Consider the following 26,213-nt stretch of genomic DNA (forward strand, 5'->3'; position numbering starts at 1 on the left):
CAGCCTGGGTGACAGAGAGAGACTCTGTCTGAAAAATAAAAAAGATATTAACTAACAATTAGTAATTCTCATAGGTGTGTGTGCTTATATAGGAATATGACCTTCCTGAGACACTTGTCTGATGTATGTAGGGGTGAGGTATCTTGCTGTCCCCAGGGCCAGGATAAGGGTGAGGTCAGTTCCTTCAAATGCACAGTCAGATCCCAACTTTATATAAAATGTTGATGTTTTGTTCATCATTCATTTTTAAATTCATTTTGATTTTTAAAAATATGATAATAGGCTCGGTGGCTCATGCCTATAATCCCAGCACTTTGGGAGGCCAAGCGGGGAGCAGATCACTTGAGGTCAGGAGTTCAGGACCAGCCTGGCCAACATGGCAAAACCTCGTCTCTACAAAAAATACAAAAATTAGCTGGACATGGTGGCCTGTAGTCCCAGCTACTCAGGAGGCTGAGTCAGGAGAATTGCTTGAACCCAGGAGTCAGAGGTTGCAGTGAGCCAAGATCGCACCACTGCACTCTAATCTGGGCAACAGAGCAAGACCTTGTCTCAAAAAAAAAAAAAAAATTATTTGTCTTCCAAAAGAAAATAAAATAAGAAAATAAGAGAAAATATTATTCGTTGTGATTGCTGAGCTTTTTGGCATCCCTAATTTTTTTTTTTTTTTTTTTGAGACAGGGTCTCACTCTTTTGCCCAGGCTAAAGTAAAGTGGTGCAACCATAGCTCTCTACAGCCTTGAGCTCCTGGGCTCAAGTGATCCTCCCACCTTAGCCTCCCAAGTAGCTAGGACTGCAGGTGTGCACCAGAATGCCCAGCTAATGAAAAAACTTTTTTCTTTTTTTTTTTCTTGGAGAGATGGGGGTCTCAAAATCCTGGGCTCAAGTGATCCTCCTGCCTTGGCCCCTCAAAGTGCTGGGATTACAAGCATTGACTAGCCAACTGTCAAACTTTCTTAGCAACCAAACTCTTTCTGAAATGAATAAACACTGCAAAAAAACCCCCAATATAAGCAATAATTCGGTGCAGCATTTTATTAGTAAGAAGTTATTTCCAATGTTTAAATTAGGATTTACCTACAAAAGAATTGATTCCCACTGAGGCTGTTGAGATGGATGCAGACATTTAAAATCAGAATTTGTAGATGATATCTTAGTTGGTCTCAACATCCACTTTATTTCTGCATTGGGTAAGCCCTTGATTCACAGAAAAGCAGTGGCAAAGAGTAGCTAATTTTTTCAGGGGCTCCCTTCACAATTTAAGCGGGCTCTTCAGTTAAATGAAAATGGCAGAAGAATCCTAAACTGTTAGGTTGTTAGGTTGGTGCAAAATCAATTGTAGTTTTTGCCATTACTTTTTTTTTTTTTTTTTTTGGAGACAGAGTCTCACTCTGTCACTCATGCTGGAGTACAGTGGTGTGATCTCGGCTCACTGCAACCTCCGCCTCCCAGGTTCAAGCCATTCTCCTGCCTCAGCCTCCCAAGTAGCTGGAATTACAGGTGTATGCCACCACACCAGGCTAATTTTTGTATTTTTAGTAGAGACAGGGTTTCACCATGCTGACCAGGCTGCTCTTGAACAGCTGGCCTCAAGTGATCCACCCACCTCAGTCTCCCAAAGTGCTGGGATTACAGGCATGAGTCACCGAGGCTTTTGCCATTATTATTATTATCATCATTATTATTATGAGATGGAGTCTTGCTCTGTCACCCAGGCTGGAGTGCAGTGGCACGATCTCGGCTCACTGCACTCCTCTCCACCTCCTGGTTCAAGCAATTCTCCTGCCTCAGCCTCCTGAGTAACCGAGATTACAGGCCCCCGCCACCACACCTGGCTAATTTTTGTATTTTTAGTAGAGATGGGGTTTCACCATGCTGTTCAGGCTGGTCTCAAACTGCTGATCTCAGGTGACCTGCCTGCCTCGGCCTTCCAAAGTGCTGGGACCACAGGCATGAGCCACTGTGCCTGGCCGGTTTTTGCCATTATTTTTAATATTTTTAATGGCAAAAGCCACAATTACTTTTTGCACCAACCTTAGTAATCTTTAACACCTGAAAAGCTGCTGCCCAATATATCCAAGCATACATCTTAAAATTATAGTTTAAAATATTTTTAAATGAAATTTGATGCTAACATTTGCAGAACTGCCAAAACCTGCCTTGGAAACCTGGTTTGGAAGATGAATGAATGAGATAGCAGTAGGGTCTTGTTCAGCTCAAAAGCCTCTGTTTCTAAGGTTGCTTTTATTGAGACTCTGTTGGGAATTCCACGGAGGGGAGAAGGAATGTCCACCCTGAAGATTTAGACTCTCCTAGCATTAAAGTAAAAGCCTGAGAAGACTGAGAAGGGCTTTTAGAAGGCTGTGGGCAAAGAAGAAGGATCCACTTAAGTGGAATGAAAACAGTTTAACTGTTGAACTTGCACAAGGCAGATGGTTCAAAAGCAAATCAGGGAGATAGCAGCAGCTCTTTCTCCTTCCAAGAGCCTCCAGTTTTTAAGATTAAAAACCCACATCTTTATCCCAAAAGTTTGGGAGCCAGAGACTAGAGAAGGACAAACTATAACATGTTGATTGTTTTACTGCCAGCTTGAGTTCTGAAGTCAGCTCATCACCAAAGACGCACATGCCAAATGCGCTATAGATACAAATGGAACCAATCGCCAACTTTAAAAGTCAGAATATTTTTGCATAAAAGTCTGGATTTCTGGCTTTGCTTATTACAACTGGAAGCACTGACAGCAGTGGGCTGGTTTGGCCATGGCAATTCTGGGCTAGAGTCAGGCTGCTTATACCCACCCTAGACACAATCTCTGCCTTCCACGTGTCCAGTCTCCATCTCTCCCTGCTGCTCACCCAGCTGCATGGAAGTGTCTAGATTAGTCACTAGCTCCTGTGAGCATTTGAATGTGGTGCCTGTGGAAGAGATGGTTGTGCTCTAGAGACTGAAATTGGAGTGAGGCCTAACAGGAATGGGACAGAAGGCTCACTCTCAAAGCTCTTGCCCCTTGAATAGTGACCTGAATCAAATCATAACTACTTGTGCAAGGTTCAGCTTCCTCATTTGTAAAATAGATGCAGAAACTCCTGCCTTCCCTAAAGTGTGGGTTGTGATGAGGATCAGATGACAGCATCTAAAGCTTTATAAACTGTGAAGTTCTGTGGTCCATATCAGTGGTTTGCTATATCTCACATTCATCTATTCCCCCTTCATCTGGTACCAGAACCCGAATTTGCATCTCAGGAATAATCTCTTCTATTCTCAGTTCCAGTGGTAGACATTGGGTCAATCCAGCCAATTAGAGCTCTGCATTCTCCCAGATATAACAATTGGTTTAGGGCTAGGCATATGGGCCAATTGGGACCAACAGAGTTGAAGCTAGGACTGTTGGGAAAGAGAAGCTCTCTTTTTGAAATTGGAGACAGCAGCATATTGGCTACCATGTTGCTCACCTGGGGGTGGCAAGTCTGAGAATGAAAATGAAAAAGAGAAAAGAAGAATGGAAAGATGAGAAGAGGCAAGGTCTGGGTCACATAATCTGAAGCAATGGGTCCAGATATATACCAGCAAACATATTCTTTTTGCTTTAACCAGATTAAATGGGGCTAACTCATTGGAGCCCCATACCACCATCGGGTTTTTTGTTTTTTGGTTTTTTTTACACTATCAGGCAGACTTGTGAGCATTTGTTTGATTTTGTTTCATTTTCCTGGGCACTCTCTGACTCCAAGTCCCGGGGAGCTCCCGCAGATGCCACTAGTTCCTCTCTCTGCCTGGATTTGACCATCCACACTGCCTTCTTGAAGTTCCTGAGAGGGTCCTGCTGCGAGGCTCTTGCTGAAAGGCACTGGAAATGCTCTCGGATCAGATAACCATGCCTGGTGGGGGCAATGAAGCCACTAGTGGTTGGGATGATTCTGTTTACCACAGCATGGACAAACTGGACTGTCAGCAGGGTGCCTGTAAGGGTGAAGAGAAGGACACACATGAGAAAAATGGAGTGTAGAGGTCCTCTATGCCCTCTACTAACTTTGGCATGACATTTATTATGCCAAAGAGTCCCTCTTCCTTTATCTGCACAATGGGAATGATAACGGAACCTACACCTACCCAGGGCGATTTTTAAGATTGAAAGTCACCATGCAGGTCATGTGTTTAGTGTAGGTTTTTGGCCCAGAGTGAGCTCAGTAAATATTATTGTTGAAGGAGGAGAAGAAAGAGAGGTTGTGAACTGGCCCAGGATGAGCTTTTAAAGCCACAATCCTCAACCTTCAGCTTCTGAGCCATCTCTAACTTTATACCAGTTATATATATATCTTTGCTACAGCATATTATACTACAATGTATTATAGTGTTATAGTTTACTATGTATCAGATTACAGTGTATTCAACTACAATGTTATTAGGCTCCACCTGATATTTATTCAGCCACTTACTTGTTTTGTGACCTTGGGCAAGTCTCCTAACCTCTGATCCTCAGTTTCTTCATTGTCAAACAAGGATAGTAATGATACTTATCTTCTATCAGTGTCATAAGGGTTCAAAGAGGTAATAAACAATGTGTGCCTTTTCTATAGGAGACAGTGTAAGAAAGTGACAAAGGCGTACTGAAATCAGGCAGATCAGCTCCAAACCTAAGCCTACTAGTTACTCCCTGTGTGACTTTGGGCAAGTCTGCCAGCCTCTCAGAGCCTCAGTTTTTGCTCTGTAAATGGGAGTGAGTGTTGAGAGAGTTAAATGACTTAAGGACAGTACCTAGTATACAATAAATGTTAACTCATTTTTTTTTTTTTTTGACAGGGTCTCACTCTGTTGCCCAGGCTGGAGTGCAGTGGTGCTATCATGGCTCACTGCAACCTCAATCTCCAATGCCTCGACCTCCCATGATCACTTTATCCTCCTGAGTAGCTGGGACTACAAGCATCTACCACCATGCCTGGATAATTTTTATTTTTTATTTTGTAGAGACAGTCTTGCTATGTTGTCCAGAGAAGTCTTGAACTCCTGGTCTCAAGCAATCCTCCTACATTGGCCTCTCAAAGTGCTGGGATTGCAGTCTTGAGCCACTGCACCCAGCCAATGTTAACTCTTGCTAAGACCTTGGCATAATACTGAACAGACCAAGAGACATGGTGTTTTCAAAGTGGTTGGTGTTAAAACAGGCTGCTTCTGGCCAGGTGTGGTGGCTCACACCTCTAATCCCAGCACTTTGGGAGGCTGAAGTGGGTGGATCACCTGAGGTCAGGAGTTCAAGACCAGCCTGGCCAACATGGTGAAACCCTGTCTCTACTCAAAATACAAAAATTAGCTGGGTGTGGTGGTGGGCGCCTGTAATCCCAGCTACTCAGGAGGCTGAGGCAGGAGAATTGCTTGAACCTGGGAGACAGAGACTGCAGTGAGCTGAGATTGCACTACTGCACTCCAGCCTGGGTGACATAGTGAGACTCCATCTGAAAAACACAAAACGAAAATCAAAAACAGGCTGCTTCTAACATCTATAAGGCCTGGGGGCAAAGAATGAAATAAGACCCACATCCTAGAAGACACAATATATAAACATTGCAATTTTAGGGAATAAACTATTAAATAGAATATGCTGTGTCCTCTTATATTGATGAAGGAACCTTCACAAACACATGGAAGGCTTGGAACAGATTGAGAATTCTCAGGTTCCTCAGGGTTCTATGCTGGAATGTAGTGATGTAACCAGCCCCCTGCTACTAGTGACTTGACCTTCTTCTCTTCTCATTCTTCCCAGCTCCATCTCACAACCAGCTCAGACACCCAAACTCCATTCATACCACCCCATGGCTACTCCTGAGCCCAGAAGTGAACACAGCAGGGGCACAGTCTATCCTCGGAAGGATGGCTGTATGCAGGAAGCCTGTGCAAGCCCTAACACAAACTCAAGGCTATGTAGGGAGTTCTCAAACTCCAGAGCATGGGTCTAGAAGAGGGATTGTGGGCCCTTTGCCTGCAGACACCTTCCTGAAAGCTAAGGGATGTAGCTAGAGGTGGCCAGAGCAGGGCCCTCTAATACCCAGGACCCAGGTCAGAGCCTTTTCTCTCCAGATCGAAGCTCAAACTTGCCCTAAAAGCGAAATGACTCACCGTCCAGCACACTCCAAACAAGTATAGAGCGATCCTTTAAGCCCACGTACACATACTTGTCATCCTTGGAGAAGCAAGCACATTGGACCCCTTTGCAGTAAGAACTCTGTTGAAAACAGACAAGATGATCTCTCTTTTCCTTGGGATTTTTGTTTGTGCGTGTGTGTTTGTTTGCTCGCTCGTTTTTGAGATGGAGTTTCACTCTTATTGCCCAGGCTTGAGTGCAGTGGTGTGATCGCGGCTCACGGCAACCTCTGCCTCCCAGGTTCGAGAGATTCTCTTGCCTCAGCCTGCCAAGTAACTGGGATTACAGGCATGTGCCACCACGCCTGGCTAATTTTTGTATTTTTATGAGAGATGAGGTTTCACCCTGTTGGTCAGGCTGGTCTCAAACTCTTGACCTCAAGTGATCCACCTGCCTCGGCCTCCCAAACTGCTGGGATTACAGGCATGAGCCACCGTGCCTGGCCATAGGATTCAATTTCTTTTTTTGATGGGGATTCAATTTCTTAAATTACTTTGCTTATACAGATGTTAGCTATGATTGTATTTAATTAAAAGCTATGTGCTAATGCCACGTGGAATCCTGGATTGGATTCTAGAATGGAAAAAAGGAAGGAATTGAAAAGCTGGTAAGATTCCAATAAAGGCTGGATGTGATAGCTCACACATGTAATCCTAGCACTTTGGGAAGCCAAGGTGGGTGGGTGAAACCCTGCCTGTACAAAAAATTTAAAAATTAGCCAGGTGCAGTGGCGCATACCTGTAGTTCCAGCTACGTAGGAGGCTGAGGTGGAAGAATCACCTGAACCCAGGAGGCGGAGGCTGCAGTGAACTATGATCGCACCACTGTACTACAGCCTGGATGACAGAGCAAGACCCTGCCTCAAAAAAACAAAAATAAATAAAAGTAAAAACAAAAAGATTCCCATAGGTCGACAGTTTAATTAATAGTATTGTTCACATGTTAGCTTCTTCATTTTTGTTTATTAGTTTTGTTTGAGAGACAGAATCTTGCATTGTCATCCAGGCTAGAGTGCAGTGGTGAGATCATAGCTCACTACAGCCTCGAACTCCAGGGCTCAATCAATCCTCCCACCTCAGCCTCGTGAGTAGCTGGGGGACTACAGGCACACACCTCCACACCTGGCTAATTTTTTTTCCTAGAGATGGGATCTCACTATGTTGCTGAAGCTGGTCTTGAAATCCTTAGCTCCAGCAATCCTCCTGCCTTGGCCTCCCAAAGTGCTGGGATTACAGGTGCGAGTCGCTGCACCCAATCTAGACTTACAAGACCTTTTTTTTTTTTTTGAGATGGAGTCTCACTCTGTCACCCAGGCTGGAGTGCAGTGGTATGATCTTGGCTCACTGCAGCCTCCACCTTCCAGGTTCCAGTGATTCTCCTGCCTTGGCCTCCCAGGTAGCTGGGATTACAGGCACCTGCCACCACGCAGGGCTAATTTTTGTATTTTTAGTAGAGACAGGGTTTCACCATGTTGGCTAGGCTGGTCTTGAACCTCTGACCTCAGGTGATCCACCCGCCTCGGCCTCCCAAAGCGCTGGGATTACAGGCCAAGGTGGGCGGATCGCAAGGTCAGGAGATCGAGACTATCCTGGCTAACACGGTGAAACTCCATCTCTACCAAAAAAATACAAAAAAATTAGCCAGGTGTGGTTGTGGGCGCCTGTAGTCCCAGCTACTTGGGAGGCTGAGGCAGGAGAATGACTTGAACCCCGGAGGCAGAGCTTGTAGTGAGCCGAGATTGCACCACTGCACTCCAGTCTGGGCGACAGAGCAAGACTCCATCTCAAAAAAAAAGAAATAATACAGAGCCAGGATAAGGGTAAAGAGAGTGAAGCAGCACTAAACCAGCGCAGGATTTGATCCAGTTTTTACCTATAATGTTGAGATTTTTTTCTTCATGGAATTTTGGTATTCATTTAAGATTTTTTAAAATATTGCATTGAAATATGACTTCTCGGCCAGGTGCAGTGGCTCAAACCTGTAATCCCAGCACTTTGGGAGGCCGAGGCGGGTCACTTGAGGCAAGGAGTTCAGCCTGCACAACATGGCAAAACCCCTTCTCTATGAAAAACACAAAAATTAGCCCAGCATGGTAGTGCTTACCTGTAATCCCAGCTACTTGGGAGGCTGAGGCAGGAGAATCGCTTGAACCCAGGAGGCTGCAGTGAGCTGAGATTGCGCCATTGCATTCCAGCCTGGGTGACAAAGCAAGACTCCATCTCAAAAAAAAAAAAAAATTGTCTTCATTGCTGAGTTTTTGTTTTTTGTTTTCTTGAGAGACAGGCCTTGCTCTATTGCCCAGGCTAGAGAGCAGTGGCATCCGGGCTCAAGCAATCCTTCCACCTCTGCCCTCCAAGTATCTGGATCACAGGTGCGCACCACCATGCCCAGCTAATTTTTGCATTTTATTGTAGAGATAAGGTATCCCTATGTTGCCCAGGCTGGTCTCCAGCTCCTGGCCTCAAGTGATCCTTCTGCCTGGGCCTCCCAAAGTACTGGGTGAGCCACTGCACCTGGCCTACCATTGCTGAGCTTTTTGGTACTCCTTTGAACTTTGCAATCGGTCTGGTGGGTCATGCCTGAAATCCCAGTGCTTTGGGAAGCTGAGGCAGGAGGATCACTTGAACCCAGGAAGTTGAGGCTGCAATGAGCTATGACCGTGCCACTGCACTACAGCCTAGTGACAGTGGAGTCCCTGTCTCTTTAAAAATCAATAACGAAAACAAAAAAAGACTTTGCTCCTGAGACAAATGCCTCACTTTTCTTTTCTTTTCTTTTTTTTTTTTTTTCTGAGACAGAGTGTCTGTAGTCAGGCTGGAGTGCAGTAGCGTGATCTTGGCTCACCACAACCTCTGCCTCCCAAGTTCCGAGTAGCTGGGATTACAAGCATGCAACACCACGCCTGCTAATTTTTGTATTTTTAGTAGAGACGGGGTTCGAACTCCTGATCACAGGTGATCCACCTGTCTCAGCCTCTGAAAGTGCTGGGATTACAAGCGTGAGCCACTGCGCCTGACCAAGTGCCTCACTTTCTTCACCCTAGTCCCACCCTGGTCGATGGCCCATGGTGTGTGCTTAGTAAAGGATGGCCATCTATCGGTTTTCCAAAGCCTGGGTTGAGCATGAACATGGGGAGGCAGTCCACGCACCGTGTAGCTCATCTCGAATTTCCACTTGCATGCCTGCAGGTCCCAGAGACGCAGCAGGGCATCCTCAGACCCGCTGACCACCAACTGCTCCTTGTGGCTGACCTCCACACAGGCAACTCGGCTCCTGTGGGCCTCCAAGGGAAACGCTTTGGAATTTGCACACTCGTAAAGAAAGAGGTCCCCGTTGGTCATGCTGTAGACCACGCGGTAGTCCGTCAGAACGGCCACGCTGGAGATGGTCTCGGGCAGCTGGGTATAAATGGTGTACCTTGGCCCACTGATGACCGGGCAGGGGTCCCCGGGGGTGATGTCCAGCACCAGGACCATGTTGTCATAGGCGATAGCCAGGCGGTCCTCGCATTTGCTCAGGGACATGCAGTGGATTGCTTTCCGGGCCTCGGGAGGGGGAATGCATATCACGTCCTGCCTGGAATTCAGGGGGAACACAAGGACGACCCCCGACACGAGGCCAGTGAATAGGAGCTTGCGCTGCTCAGCAACCTCCAGACACCTGACCTCACTGGAGGTGTCCAGGGAATCTTGTTCCTCGCCTGCCAGGGAAGAAAAATAAGAATGACTCACACTGAGAGTGAATCACAGCAGCCCTGCTTCCCTGTGTTTTTTGTTTTGTTGTGTTTTGTTTTGAGATGGAGTCTCACTCTGTTGCCCAGGCCGTAGTGCAATAGCACTATCTCGGGTCACTGTAACCTGTGCCTTCCGGATTCAAGCAATCCTCCTGCCTCAGCCTCCCGAGTAGCTGGGATTACAGGTGTGTGCCACCACGCCCAGCTAATTTTGTATTTTTAGTAGAGATGGGATTTCTCCATGTTGACCACGCTGGTCTCAAACTCCCAACCTCAGGTGATCCTACCACCTCGGCCTTCCAAAGTGCTGGGATTACAGGCGGGAGCCACCACACCCTGCCTGGTGTTCATATTTTTTTTTCTTTTTTCTTTGAGACAGTATTGCTCTGTCTGCCAGGCTGGAGTACAGTGGCGAGATCGAAGCTCACTGCAGCCTCCAACTCCTAGGTTCAAGTGATTCCCCTGCCTCAGCCTCCTGAGTAGCTGGGACTGACTACGGGCGCCCGCCACTGTGCCCTACTAATTTTTTTTTTTTTTTTTTTTTTAGATGAAATCTGGCTTTGTCCTCCAGGCTGGAGTGCAGTGGCACAATCTCGGCTCACTGTAACCTCTGCCTCCCAGATTCCAGCAATTCTCCCACCTCAGCCTCCCAGGTAGCTGGGACTAGAGGTGCACGTCACTATGCCCAGCTAATTTTTTTTGTATTTTTAATAGAGATGGGGTTTCACCATATTGGCCAGGCTGGTCTTGAACTCCTGACCTCAAGTGATCCATCCGCCTCAGCCTCCCAAAGTGCTGGAATTCCAAGCATGAGCCATCGCACCCAGCCTATTTATGTATTTATTTATCAAGAGACAGAGTCTCGCTCTGTTGCCCAGGCTGGAGTGCAATGGCGCAATCATGGCTCACTGCAGCCTCAACCTCCCAGGCTCAAGTGACTTTCCCACCTCAACCCCCCAAGTAACTAACACTACAAGTTCGGGCCACCATGCCCAGATAATTTTTGTAGAAACAGGATTTCACCATGTTTCCCAGGCTATTTTTTAACTCCAGGGCTCAACTGATCCTCCCACCTCAGCTTCCCAAAGTACTGGGATTACAGGCATGAGCCATCATGAATTGTCCCATCTTGAAGCAAGGGGGTCAGACTTTTATATTCCCATATCAGGCAGTCATTGACTGGGGCCATTTCAGGGGAAGTGGTCACATCCCCCTGCCATTTCCAGATGAGAGGCTTCTTTCATCAGTGGGCAATTCCCAGAAGTAAAATGAAGGTGGGGGCACCCTTGGGTCTTCGATAATTGGACAGTGAGGGATTTCTGAGATTCTCATGAACAGTACTTGGCACAGTCCTGCTGGGAGGATAGAGGTATAGAATCTCCTTGTTAATGGCGGGGTGCAGTGACTCGCGCCTTAATCCAAGCACTTTGGGAAGCCGAGGTAGATGGATCACCTGAGGTCAGGAGTTTGAGACCAGTCTGACCAACATGGCGAAACTCTGTCTCTACCAAAATACAAAAATTAACCAGGCGTGGTGACAGGCACCTGTAATCTCAGCTACTTGGAAGGGAGGCTGAGGCAAGAGAATCGCTTGAACCCAGGAGGTGGAGGTCAGTGAGTCAAGATCATGCCACTGCACTCCAGACTGGGCAACAGATGGACACTGCCTCTCAAAAAAAGAAAAAAGAAAGAAAGAAAAGAAAAAGAAAAAAGAAACTCCTTGTTAATGATGAAATAATAGGAGAAAAGAATCCTGATTTTCAAGCTTATTCTCAACTTCATTCAGTCATTAACTCGGCAAACCTTTTTACAGTAACAGCCCGCTAGGCAAAGCTCTGGGGGAAGGCAGGGAGCAAGTCAAGTGAGGTTACAATTCTCGAGGTGCTTGTTTGCTAGTTGCAGGGTGAACCAGGACCCAAGGAAATGGAGAGATGCCAGGTGCAGTGGCTCATGACTGTAATCCCATCTATTCAGGAGGCTAAAGTGAGAGGATCGCTTGAGACCAGGAGTTCAAGACCAGTCTGGGCAAAAGAGTGGGACCCTCACCTCTGCAAAAACATTAAAAAGTTAACCAGGTGTGGTGGTGCCCACCTCTAATCCCAGCACTTTGGAAGGCTGAGGCAGGCAGATCGCTTGAACCCAGGAGGTCAAGACCACCCTGGGCAACATAGAGAGACTCTATCTCTACAAAACACACAAAATTTGGACGGGTACAGTGGCTCACGCCTGTAATCCCAGCACTTTGGGAGGCCGAGGCGGGAGGATCACTTGAGGTCAGGAGTTCGAGACCAGCCTGGACAACATGGTGAGTCCCCATCTCTACTAAAAATACAAAAATCAGCCAGGCATGGTGTTGCACACCTGTAATCTCAGCTACTCGGGAGGCTGAAGCAGGAGAATTGCTTGAACCCGGGAGGCAGAGGTTGCAGTGAACTGAGATCATGCCACTACACTCCAGCCTGGGTGACAGAGCGAGACTCCATCTCAAACACAACAACAACAACAAAAATAATAACAATAAAAATAAATAAATAAATATTTTTAAAAATGTAAAAGTCTCCAGGAGACAGGCATGGTGGTGCACCTGTGGTTCCAGCTACTCAAGAGGCTGAGGCGGGAAGATCGCTTGAGCCCAGGAGTTCGAGGCTGCAGTGAGCCGTCATTATACCTCTTCACTCCAGCCTAGGCAGTAGAGTGAGCCCTGTCTCTTAAATACAACAGAACAACAGAAAAAGAGGCCCCAGGGAGCTTCTTTGCTCCTTTCTACCATGTGAGGACAAAGAAAAGCTGGCCATCTGTGATCCAGAAAGAGGACACTCACCAGGTACCGAGTTTAAAAAAAAAAATTATTTTAACCAAGACACTAAAGTTGCTGTCACCTTGATCTTGGACTCCCCAGCCTCCTCCAGAAATATGATAAATAAATTTCTATTCTTTCTTTAAATTAAAAAACAACAAAAAAAAAAACAAACAAAAAAAACAGAGAGACAGGGTCTCTGTTGCCCAGGCTGGAGTGCAGTGGCACTATCATAGCTCACTGTAGCCTTGAACTCCCCAGCTCAAGCAATCCTCCTGCCTCAGATTCTGGAGTAACTAGGACTACAGGTGTGTACCACCAAGCCTGATACCTTTAAAAATTTATTGTAGAGGTGGGGTCTCACTGTGTTGCCCAGGCTGATCTCAAACTGCTGGTCTCGAACTTCTGGCCTCAAGTGATCCTCTCTCCTCAGCCTCCCAAAGTGCTGGGATTACAGGCATGAGCCACAACACCTGGCCCCATTTGCTGTTCTTTCTAAGCCAGCCAATCCATGGCATTCTGTTACAGTGGCTACATTGACTAAGACTGGTGCTGTGCCTCTTCCAGGGCTCCCCATGGAATGAGGCTGAGGGGGACTTTAGCTGAGCCTGCATTCTAGCCCAACCCTTTCCCCCGCCAGACCCGTTTTCTCATCCCCCTCTGGGGTTCTCCTGGAAACACCCCTCAATACATCATTTGTGCAAATATCCTTATCACAGACCCAGCTTCTAGGTAACCTGAATTAAAACAGGCCAAATGAAAACAACCAGATTACCAACTACCTTATGCAGAAAATGTATAAAATGAAATCCTGTTTTTGAACAGCTTACTTTATTATTTTTTTTTCCTCAGGGAGTGGAGTCTTACTCTGTTGCCGAGGCTGGAGTGCAGTGGCATGATCTTGGCTCACTGCAGCCTCCACCTCCCAGGTTCAAGCAATTCTCCTGCCTCAGCCTCCCCAGTAGCTGGGATTACAGACACGCACCACCAAGCCCACATAATTTTTTTCTTTTTTTTTTTTTTTAGTAGAGACGGGGTTTTGCCATGTTGGCCAGGCTGGTCTCCAACTCCTGACCTCAAATGATCTGCCCACCTCAGCCTCTCAAAGTGCTGGGATTACAAGTGTGAGCCACCATGCCCGGCCATGACTAGCTACTTTCCACCTGATTGAAGTTATAGGTGCGTTATGGACTGAAGATTTGTGTCCCCTCACAAATCCTGTGTTAAAATCATCACCCTCCATGGGATGGTATTAGGAACTGGGGCCTGTCTTGGTCCATTGGTGTTGCTAATGAAATCCTGTTTTTGACTAGCTACATTCTACCTGATTGAAGTTATAGGAATGTTATGGACTAAAGATTTGTGTCCCCCCCCCCCCAATTCCTATGTCAAAATCCTCACTCCCCATAGGATGGTATTAGGAGCTGGGGCCTGTGTAAGTCTGTTGGTGTTGCTATGAAGGACTACCTGAGGCTGGGTAATTGACATGGTTAGGCTGTGTCCCCACCCAAATCTCATTTTGAATTGTAATAATTCCCATGGGTCAAGACTGAGGCGAGGTGGAGATAATTGAATCATGGAGGCAGTCTCCCCCATACTGTTCTCATGGTAGTGAGTAAGTCTCATGAGATCTAATGGTTTTGTAAAGGGCAGTTCCCCTGCACACGTTCTCTTGCCCGCTGCCATGTAAGATGTGGCTTTGCTCCTCATTTGCCTTCTGCCGTGATTGTGAGGACTTCCTAGCCATGTGGAACTGTGAATCCATTAAACCTCTTTCCTTTACAGATTACCCAGTCTCAGGTATGTCTTTTTTACTTTATTTTATTTTATTTTATTTTATTTTATTTTTTTTTATTTTTATTTTTTATTTTTTATTTTTTATTTTTTTTTTGAGACGGAGTCTTGCTCTGTCGCCCAGGCTAGAGTGCAGTGGCCGGATCTCAGCTCACCGCAACCTCTGCCTCCCGGGTTCACGCCATTCTCCTGCCTCAGCCTCCCGAGTGGCTGGGACCACAGGCGCCCACCACCTCGCCCGGCTAATTTTTTGTATTTTTAGTAGAGACGGGGTTTCACCATGTTAGCCAGGAGGGTCTCGATCTCCTGACCTCGTGATCCGCCCGTCTTGGCCTCCCAAAGTGCTGGGATTACAGGCTTGAGCCACCGCGCCCGGCCTATTTTATTTTATTTTATTTTATTTTATTTTATTTTATTTTATTTATTTTTGAGACAGAGTCTCACTCTTGCCCAGGCTAGAGTGCAGTGGCAAGATCTTGGCTCACTGCAACCACCATCTCCCAGGTTCAAGTGATTTCCGGCTAATTTTTGGAATTTTAGTAGAGACAGGGTTTCACTATGTTGGCCAGGCTGGTCTCGAACTCCTGAACTCAAATGACCCGCCTACCTCAGCCTCCCAAAGTGCTAGGATTACAGGCGTGAGCCACCATGCCCGGCTCAGGTATGTCTTTGTTAGCAGTGTAAGAACAGACTAATACAGTAATGCATAATTATGAATAAGGTTTATGTGGCTCATTGTTCTGCAGGCTGTACAGGAAGCATGGTGCCAGACTTTGCTTCTGGTGAGGGCCCCAGGCTGCTGCTTCTTAATACGAAAGGTGAAGGGGGGCTGGGGTGTGCAGAGGTCATATGGCCAGAGAAAGCAAGAGAGAGGGAAGTGCCAGCTTCCTTTTTCTTTTCTTTTCTTTTCTTTTTTTTTAATTGAGATAGGGTCTTGCTCTGTCATCTAGGCTGGAGTGCAGCGGTGCAATCACAGTTCACTACAGCCTCAAATTCCTGGGCTCAAGCGATCCTCCTGCCTCTGTCTCTCTAGCAGCTGAGACTACAAGTGAATATCACCATGCCCAGCTTATTATTTTTATTTTTGTTTATTTATTTATTTTTGAGACAGAGTCTTGCTCTGTCGCCCAGGTTGGAGTGCCATGGCGCTCACTGCAACCTCTGCCTGCCGGGTTCAAGTGATTATCCTGCCTCAGCCTCCCGAGTAGCTGGGATTACAGGTGCCTGCCACTACACCCGGTTAATTTTTGTATTTTTAGTAGAGATGGGGCTTCACCATGTTGGCCAGCCTAGTCTTGAACTCCTGACCTTGTGATCCACCCACCTCGGCCTCCCAAAGTGCTGGGACTACAGGCGTGAGCCACCATGTCCGGCCATTATTTTTATTTTTATTGCGACAGGGTTCATGTTGCCCCAGCTGGTCTCGAACTCCTGGCCTCAAGCAATCTTCCTGTTTCTGCCTCCTGAGTAGCTGGGGTCAGGTTCTTTTTAACAACCTCATGAGAACTAACAGAGTAGGAACTTACTCACCACCACCACTGCCTCACCAGGAGAGGGCATTAATCTATTCACGAGGGATGTGTCCTTATGACTCAAACACCTCCCATGAGGCCTCCCTCCAACACTGGGGATTAAATTTCTTTTTTTATTGTTGTTTTGTTTCGAAACAGGGTCTTGTTCTGTCGTCCAGGCTGGAGTGCAGTGGCACTATCTCAGTTCACTGCAACTTCTGCCTCCTGGGCTCAAATGATCCTACCACCACAGCCTCCCAAGTAGCTTGGACTACAGACGTGTGCCACTACACCCAGCTAATTTTTGTCTTTTATGTAGAGACGTCTGGTCTCAAACTCCTGAGCTCAAGTGATCCGCCCACCTCAGCCAACCCAAAGTGCTGGGATCACAGGTGTGAGTCACTGCGCCTAGCTTTTTTTTTTAAGAGACAGGATCTCACTCTGTCACCCAGGTTGGAGTGCAGTAGTGTGATCATGGCTCACTGTAACCTCAACTTTCCAGGCTCAAGCTGTCCTCCCACCTCAGCCCCCCAAATAGCTAGAACAACAAGCACACGCCATCCACCACATCTAGCTAAGTTTTTTTTTTTTTTTTGAGACAGAGTTTTACTCTTGTTGCCCAGGCTGGAGTGCAAAGGCATGATCTTGGCTCACCGCAACCTCCACCTCCCAGATTCAAGCTATTCTTCTGCCTCAGCCTCCCGAGTAGCTGGGATTACAGGCATGCGCCGCCACACCCGGCTAATTTTATATTTTTTTAGTGGAGATGGGTTTTCTCCACGTTGGTCAGGCTGGTCTCAAACTCGGCCCGACCTCATGTGATCCACCTGCCTTGGCCTCCCAAAGTGCCGGGATTAGAGACGTGAAACACTATGATTAGCTGGCCACATCCAGCTAATTTTTAAATTTTTAGTAGAAATGGTGTCCTCTCATGTTGCCCAGGCTGGTCTTGAACCCTGAGCTCAAGCAATCCTTCTGCCTCTGCCTCCCAAAGTGCTGTGATTATAGGTTTAAGCCACCATGCCCAGCCGGATATTAAATGTCAATATCAGGTTTGTAGGGCCAAACCTCCAAACTGTAGCAGAGTGACAGGGAAGTGATTAGATCATGAATGTGGGGCATTCGTGATAGGATTAGTACCCTTATAAGAAGAGACACGAGATTTCTCTCTGTCTCTGGGGACACATCAAGAAGATGGCCATCTGTGAATCAGGAAACAGGTCCTCACCAGACACCAGATCTGCTCGCACTTTGATCTGGAACTTCCCAGTCTCCACAATGTTGAGGAATAATGTTTCTTGCTTATGCCGCCCAGTCTATGGGGATAATTTATTTTATTTTAGTTTTTTGAGACAGAGTCTTGCTCTGTTGCCCAGGCTGGAGTGCAGTGGCGCGATTTCGGCTCACTGCAGCCTTTGCCTCTCAGGTTCAAACAATTCTCCTGCCTCAGCCTTGCAAGTAGCTGGGAATACAGGCATGTGCCACCATGCCCGGCTAATTTTTGTGTTTTTAGTAGAGACAGGGTTCCGCCATGTTGGCCAGGCTGGTCTCAAACTCCTGACCTCAAGTGATCCACCGGCCTAGGCTTCCAAAAGCCCTGGGATTACAAGCATGAGGCACAGGGCCCAGCCTGTGGGGATGATTTGTTACAGCAGCCTAAACTAAGACAGATGGCTCCAAGCCTTACCCACAAAAATGACCATACTTATACCTTACCAACCTTCTGCCAAGTCCCAAATAGTGACTTTGTTTTTGTCCCCAATTTTGGGGAAGTAGATGTAGCTTCCATTGTGGGACACTGCAGTGAGGCCAGTGCGGTCCAGAAATGGCACAGGGACCCGGGACCGATGAGCGTTGCTGAGATCCCAGACTTTGAAAGATGAGGACTGCAGGGAAGCAGACGCCATCAAAGCCCCACCGCGGGCCAGCAGGTTTACGGGGGCCCCGACGCCTTCCAGGATGTCCAGCAGGGTCCCCTGTTCTGACAGACTCCATACCTGAGGAAGCAGAACAGGAGGGCAGATCTGACACCTTCGGTGGACAACTATAGTTCAGAAACGCGCTTCAGCCCATTGGGCCGGGCGCGGTGGCTCACGCCTGTAATCCCAACATTTTGGGAGGCTGAGGCAGGTGGATCACCTGAGGTCAGGAGTTCAAGACCAGCCTGACCAACATGGAGAAACCCCGTTTCTACTAAAAAAACAAAAAATTAGCTGGGCGTGGTGGTACAAGCCTGTAATCCCAGCTACTCAGGAGGCTGAGGCAGGAGAATCGCTTGAACCTGGGAGGTGGAGGTTGCGATGAGCCAAGATCGTGCCATTGCACTCCAGCCTGGGCAACAAGAGCAAAACTCTGTCTCAAAATAAATAAATAACAATAAAAACAAATAAATAGACTGGGCGCGGTGGCTGTAATCGCCTGTAATCCCAGCACTTTGGGAGGCTGAGGTGGGCAGATCACAAGGTCAGGAGATCGAGACCATCCTGGCCAACATGGTGAAACCCCATCTGTACTAAAAATACAAAATCAGCCAAGTGTGGTGGTGCACGCCTGTAATCCCAGCTACTTGGGAGGCTGAGGTAGGAGACTCGCTTGAACCCAGGAGGCAGAGATTGCAGTGAGCTGACATTGCACCACTGCACTTCAGCCTGGTGACAGAGTGAGACTCCGTCAAAATAAAAATAAAAATAAAAATAAATAAATAAATAAGAAAATAAGTAGTACACTTCAGTAGTACACCTAAGGTGAATTTTCAGGCTGTAGTTCAAGGGCCTTCACATCTTCCCATTCCTTTACCTTCCTCACACTTGAACCCAGCAGCTTCCAGAGCAGTTCTCAAAGTGTGTTCCAGGGAACCCCTGGAGGGTGTCCTGTAAACCTTTTTTAGAGGGTGCCCTGTAAATCTTTTTTAGAGGGTCTGGAAGCTCAAAACTTTTAATGTTTTTTATTTATTATTATTGTTGTTGTTTTATTCTAGCCAGGCATGGTGGTTCATGCCTGTAATCCCAGCACTTTGGGAGGCCAAGGCGGTTGATCACCTGAGGTCAGGAGTTCGAGACCAGCCTAGCCAGCGTGGTGAAAATACAAAATTAACTACTAAAAATACAAAAATTAACCAGGCATGGTGGTGGGTGCCTGTAATCCCAGCAAACCGCAAGACTGAGGCAAGAGAATTGCTTGAACCCAGGAGGTAGAGGTTGCAGTGAGCTGAGATCACACCATACTGCCCTCCAGCCTGGGTGACTGAGCGAGACTTGATCTCAAAAAATAAAAAGAAAATTATTCTTATTTTTTTGGAGATAGGTTCTCGTTTTGTCACCCAGGCTGAAGTGCAGTGGCATAATCACAGCTCACTGCAGCCTCTTCCCGGGCTCATGTGATCCTCCCACTTCAGCCACCTGAGTAGCTAGGACTACAGGCACGTGCCACCATGCCCAGCTAATTTTTGTGGTTTTTTGTAGAGACTGGGTCTCGCTATGTTGCCCAGGCTGGTCTTGAACTCCTGGGCCCAAGTGATCCACCTGCCTTGGCCTTCCAAAGTACTGGAATGACAGGTGTGAGCTACTGTGCACAGTCTGTCAATTTATTTAAAACTGGAAAAAATAGCTCATAAGAAGGAGGGGAAAAAAAAGAGAGAACTTCAAGGGGCCTGAGACTAAAAATTTCACCATCTACTTTTCTCACCAGCTTGGACAACTTTGAACTTAAATTGAGAATTTTCCTCCCCTACAACCCTGTTCCACTTTGAAGGCCTAAATCTGCCCCCAAGGTTTGAGGATCATTTTGGGAATGCTACCTCCTTTGTTAAACACTTCGGTAATTCCCAACCAGGTTTGTCACTGGGGCGGAGGATACACCACCATATCCTCCCAGTGAACTCACCTATTTTGCCTGCACTCGTTTTTGTGGGTGTCTGTATGTTGCAGCCAAAAATCCCCAAAGGATCACATTGTCTATTCCTGAGGCAGAGGTAAGGATGATCTCCCCTCACCTGAATGAGCGCATCCAGGGACCCTGTGACGATCAGGTTGTTCTCAGGACCGAAAACAGCTGTCTCCACCATGTCTTCGTGTTCCAGATCCGTGGCCATGAACTGGCGAAAGCCTCTCGGGTCCGCCAAGAATATCCGCACTGATCTTCCGAAGCCTGAAACGGCAGGAACTGGGGTTACACCTCTCATGCCTGGAGGGGGTCGAGGGTCATTCCTTCCATCAACAGAGACATTTTGGAGGCTGGGTGTAGTGGTTCATGCCTGTAATCCCAGCACTTTGGGACGCCAAAGGGGGTAGATCACTTGAGGTCAGGAATTTGAGATCAGCCTGGCCAACATGGTGAACCCCAATGTTTCATGTATTTTATTCTCTACCTAAAATACAAAAATTAGCCAGGTGTGGTGGCACATGCCTGTAATCCCAGCTACTCAGGAGGCTGAGGCAGGAGAATTGCTTGAGCCCAGGAGGCAGAGGCTGCAGTGAGCTGAGATTGTACCACTGCACTCCAGCCTGGGCAACAAAGCTAGACTCTGTTTAAAAAAAAAAAAAAGCATGTTTTGGAGGCCCTGCTAGGTGCCAGGAGAAGGGATCCAGGATGGGGAAGATGGATTCAGTCCTGTCCTCATCTGCACATAGCCCACAGCAGGTTGGGGGCAGGGGGATGCTGACTTCTGTAATCACTCATCTTTTTTTTTTTTTTTTTGGGATGGAATCTTGCTCTGTCACTGAGGCTGGAGTGCAATGGCATGATCTTGGCTAACTGCAACCTCTGCCTCCTGGGTTCAAGCAATTCTCCCACTTCAGCTTCCTGAGTAGCTGGGATTATAGGTGCTCACCACCACTCCTGGCTAAATTTTGTATTTTTTAGTAGATACTGGGTTTCACCATGTTGGCCAAGCTGGTCTCAAACTCCTGACCTCGAGTTATACGCCCACCTTGGACTCCCAAAGTGCTGGGATTGCAGGCGTGAGCCACCATATCCAGCCACTAATCACTCATCTTAAGGAAACTTGTAACGTTATTATAATGAAACTGTAAGTTCTTGGAGAGCAAGGACTGCCTCTTTGGCTCATCATGGTATCTCAGAAACTAGCACAAAGCTGGGCACACAGCAGGCCTTTGATAACTATGACAGAAGGAAGGGAGGAAGGAGAGAGGAGAGTCAAGGAGATAGAGAGGAAGAAAAAAAGTAAAGAGGAAGGGAGGAAGGAGAGAAATGAGAAGGGAAAGAAGGAAGGAAGAAGAGGAAAGAAAGTAAGAAGGGAGAAAGGAAGGGATAGTGGCAGGAGGCAGGCAAATGCCTAGCCAGATAGGAATGGGTCCCTGGTGAAACTGTACCTTTGAACCAAAAACAGCCTGGGCTGCTGCTTCCAAATGAAATCCACAACCCAGAGTGAGAACTCCTGTGCCTTTTTGCCCACACTTTCCTGATTGATTCTTTCTGAATAAGACTTTTTTGGCAGTGGTGTGATCTTGGCTCACTGCAATCTGCACCTCCTGAGTTTAAGCAATTCTCATGTTTCATCCTCCTGAGTAGCTGGGATTACAGGTGCCTGCCACTGTGCCCAGCTAATTTTTGTGTTTTTAGTAGAGACAGGGTTTCACCATGTTGGTCCAACTGGTCTGAACTTCTTATCTCAGGTGATGGCCCACCTTGACCTCCCAAAGTGCTGGAATTACAGACATGAGCCACTGCACCTGGCTGAAGAATGCTTTTTAACCAATTGAATGTTACCTTTTCCAGTACTACCTACTGCCTGCCCCTCCCTCATCCTGTGCCTATAAAAACTCCCAGACTCAGACACACTGAGAGAGATGACCTGACCTTCACATCCCCTCTCCCCTGAGAGCTGTTTCATTGCTCAATAAAATTCTCTGTTCTTATCATTTTTCAATTGTCAGCATGACTTCATTCTTCTTGGATATGGGACAAGAGCTTAGGACTCACTGGATGCGGGTACCCAGGAAGGCTGTAACACTGTGGCCCTCTGTCCCTGTTGGCAGAGGGCAGCTGCCCCATGCAATAGAAACAGTGGTGGGGCCAAGCCAGTCCCAGAGTAGGCCAGAAAGGGGAAAGGGGCTGACTGAGCTGCTAACACGCCACCATCCATTGGGTTGCAGGTAGTGGCAATAAAAGAGCAAATTAGGCCGGGTGTGGTGGCTCATATTTGTAATTCCAGCACTTTGGGAGGCCAAGGCAGCCTGGCCGACATAGTGAAACTCCGTCTCTACTAAAAATACAAAAATTAGCTGGGTATGGTGGTGCGTGCCTGTAATCCCAGCTATTCAGGAAGCTGAGGTGAGAGGATCATTTAAGCCCAGAAATTCAAGCCTGCAATGAGTTATGATGGAGTCACTCCACTCCAGCCTGGGTGACACAGCAAGACCCTATCGCAAAAAGAAAGAAAGAAAGAGAGAAAGAAAGAAAGAAAGAAAGAAAGAAAGAAAGAAAGAAAGAGAGAGAGAGAGAGAGAGAGAGAGAAAGAAAGAAAGAAAGAAAGAAAGAAAGAAAGAAAACACAGAAATGGTGTCTAGTCTAGTTTTTGTGCCATAACTGCAGAGTTGAGTCTTTGCAACTGAGACTGTCTCATCTAGTCTGCAAAAAATGTTTACTACGAGGCCATTTGGCAGAAAAAGTTTGCTAACCTCTGGCCCTAGGACCTTGCTCTGTTCCCAAGATCCACCCCCTTCTCCAACCTGATCCCGATTAGCTTCCTCACTACTCCAAATGAGAGCTAAATGCTACCTGCGGCGAGGAGGGACTCATCTTCAGAGACCACCAGGAACCTCACAGCATCTGGAAGCTTCTCCAGCAATCTGTCCTCTTTGGAGGAAACCTGTGCAGAACCAAGGATGCCTGTCAGGCACTTCCATGGGTTAAGGCTTACAAGTTTGGAATTTTTTCTTTTTTTCTTTTTTCTTTTTTTTTGAGATGGAGTCTTGCTCTGTCTCCCCGGCTGGAGTGCAGTGGCGCAATCTCCGCTCACTACAACCTCTGCCTCCCGGGTTCAAGCAATTCTCCTGCTTCAGCCTCCCAAGTAGCTGGGATTACAGGCATGCACCACCACGCCTGGCTAATTTTTGTATTTTTAGGAGAGACGGAGTTTCACCATATTGGTTAGTCTGGTCTTGAACTCCTGACCTCAGGTGATCCGCCTGCCTTGGCCTCCCAAAGTGCTGGGATTACAGGCACGAGCCACCACGCCCGGCTAACCCCATCTCTTAATAAAATTTTTAGCTAGGCATGGTGGTACACTCCTGTGGTCCCAGCTACTCAGGAGGCTAAAGCAGGAGGGTCACTCTTGCCCCTAGGAGTTGGAGGCTGCAGTGAGCTATGACTGTGCCACCGCATTGCAGCCTAGGTGACAGACTGAGACTCTGTCTCTTAAAATTTTTTTTAATTGAAAAAATAAAAGTTGGCCAGGTGTGGTGGCTCACGCCTGTAATCCCAGCACTTTGGGAGGCCAAGGCAAGTGGATCACTTGAGGTCAGGAGTTCAAGACCAGCCTGGCCAACATGGTGAAACCCCGTCTCTACTAAAAATACAAAAATTAGCCAGACACGGTGGCGCATGCCTGTAGTCCCAGCTACTGGGGAGGCTAAGGCAGGAGAATTGCTTGAACCCAGGAGGTGGAGGTTTCAGTGAGCCGCGATCCCACTGCTGCATTCCAGCCTGGGCAACAAAGTGAGACTCTGTCTCAAACAAAAACAAACAAACAAAAAGAGTTTAAAAAAGAACGGTAAAAAACAAATTCTGGCCAGGCACAGTGGCTCACACCTGTAATCCCAGCACTTTGGAAGGCTAAAGTAAGGTGATGGCTGGATTGCTTGAGCCCATAAGTTCGAGACCAGCCTGGGCAACATAGTGAAACCCCCATCTCCACAAAAAACAACACTAATAATTGGCCAGGCATGGAGTCGTGCACCACTGCAGTCCAGCCTGGGCGACAGAGCGAGACTCCATCTCAAAAAATTAAATAAATAAATAAATAAATGGTCAGGCACAGTGGCTCACTCCTGTAACCCCCGCACTTTAGGAGGCCGAGGTGGGTGGATCAGTTGAGGTCAGGAGTTCAAAACCAGCCTGACCAACATGGTGAAACCCCATCTCTACTAAAAATACCAAAAAATTAGCTGGGCATGGTGGCAGGTGTCTGTAATCCCAGCTACTCAGGTGGCTGAGGCAGGAGAATCGCTTGAACCCGGCAGGCGGAGATTGCAGTGAGCAGAGATTGTGCCACTGCACTAAACTTCATCTCAAAAATAAAACAAAACAAAGATACAAGGCAAGATTATTTTTCCCAACTTCTAGCATGTCTGAGCATTTCAAGCTGAGTTAACGTTCTCATCAAAGACAGTAAAGGTGCTTACCAAAGAGATGGAGCCATTGCTAAATCCGGTAACAAGCTTTCCTTGCTTCTGGACTGAGACAGCACAGGTAGGTGTTTCTTCTTTGATGCTGGACATATGTTGCTGCCCCTGAAGTTTTCCTGTGGCTGAGCTCCACAGACTGACCACACCATCCCTGGACACTGTCAGCAGCGTGGCCTGGGAGGCCAGCATGGCCATGCACATCCAAGGATCAGAGGCATCTCCCAGGATACGGAAAACCGGCTCTGCAGTTTCCAGATTCCAAGCATTGATCTAATAGAATCATACAGAGGAAGCAGCATCTTGGCAGGAGACCTAGGCTGTAAGTTTCCCAGAGTCAAACGCAAGATGCGTTCTCTTGTATACTTTATACATTTTCTTTTTTTTTTGGAGACAGATCCTCTCTTTTTCACCCAGGCTGGAATGCAGTGGTGCAATCATGACTCACTACAGCATCGACCTCCTGGGCTCAAGCAATCCTCCTACCTCAGCCTCCCAAGTAGCTGGGACCACAGACACACACCACCATGCCTGGCTATTTTTAAATTTGTTTTTGTAGAGACAGGGTCTGAATATGTTGCCTAGGCTGCTCCTAAGCTCCTGGGCTCAAGCTATCCTTCCTGTTTGGCCTCTCAAAGTGCTGGGATTATGAGCGTAATCCACCGCACCCAGCCTGTGCATTTTATTTTTAACACTCCCAATTCAGAGAAATAAAGGAGAGGTGGGTGAGGCCTCACATGTGATTTTAAATTCATTAGCTACCTTACAAAAGGTACAAAGAAACAAGTGAAATCAATTTTAGTGTTATATTTTATTTAACTCAATATGTCCAAGTGGTATCACTTCAACCTATAAGCAATACAAAAGTTATTATTGAGATAGTTTATATTATTTTTACTATACTAGGTCTTTGAATTTCAGTATGTTGGGACAGTCACATTTCAAGTGTTTTAATTAATTAGTTAATTAATCATTTAATGTTACTTTCAGTTCTGGGATACATGTGCAGAACATGCAGGTTTGTTACATAAGTATACATGTGCCACTGTGGTTTGCTGCAGCTATCAACCCGTCATGTAGGTTTTAAGCCCTGCATGCCTTAGGCATTTGTCCTAATGCTGTCCCTCCCCTTGCCCCCTAACGCCTGAATTTCAAATATTTAATAGGTACATCTGGTTGGTGACTCCTATTTTGGGCAGCATGATTTATATGCACCCATATTACTGTCAACAACCACCAATTACTCATGTAACATAATAATAGATAGATATCAATTATTTGGTGCTTACAGTGTGCTAAGCACTATGCCAGGATATATCTCATGATCTTATGAGGAAGGGGAAGCAATGAGACTCAGAATGGTGAATGACATGACCAAAGTCACTCAGTTCCCAAGAAGCTTAACTGGGAGTTAAATAAAGACCTTTTTCTTCCTGGCATCAATTACTAAGCTATTACCCACGATGCTATTGTGTGTCTCCATTTATAAAACTATGAAATCATAGGGTTATGATTGATATAATGGAATAACACAGTGGAATAGACATTGTTTTCAGAAGCCCACGGAACATTTAGAGAGACTATAAAACAGGCTGGGCATGACGGCTCAGGCCTGTAATCCCAGCACTTTGGGAGGCCAAGATGGGTGGATCAGCTGAGGTCAGGAGTTTGAGACCAGCCTGCCCAACATGGCGAAACCCTGTCTCTACTAAAAATACAAAAATTAGCTGGGTATGGTGGCGCACATCTGTAGTCCCAGCTATTCAGGGGGCTGAGGCAGGAGAATCACGTGAACCTGGGAGGTGGAGGTTGCAGTGAGCTGATACTGTGCCACTGCACTCCAGCTTGGGTGACAGAGCAGGACTCCATCTCAAAAAAA

At 46.9% G+C, this 26,213-nt stretch overlaps 1 protein-coding gene across 1 annotated transcript in view; it reads right to left on the minus strand.

The window, feature by feature from the left end:
- Nucleotides 1-1,355: 1,355 nt before the first annotated feature.
- Nucleotides 1,356-26,213, minus strand: part of NWD1 (NACHT and WD repeat domain containing 1) — an 87,388-nt gene continuing 62,530 nt past the window's right edge. The window contains 7 exon segments of the mRNA XM_023229651.2: nt 1,356-3,960; nt 6,112-6,217; nt 9,286-9,836; nt 17,692-17,968; nt 19,963-20,117; nt 22,710-22,800; nt 24,335-24,607. Of these exon segments, the coding sequence (XP_023085419.2) occupies nt 3,659-3,960; nt 6,112-6,217; nt 9,286-9,836; nt 17,692-17,968; nt 19,963-20,117; nt 22,710-22,800; nt 24,335-24,607 (1,755 nt within the window). The 3' untranslated portion in view covers nt 1,356-3,658.

Source organism: Piliocolobus tephrosceles, chromosome 21 (genome assembly GCF_002776525.5).
Source record: "Piliocolobus tephrosceles isolate RC106 chromosome 21, ASM277652v3, whole genome shotgun sequence".
Lineage (NCBI taxonomy): Eukaryota > Metazoa > Chordata > Mammalia > Primates > Cercopithecidae > Piliocolobus > Piliocolobus tephrosceles.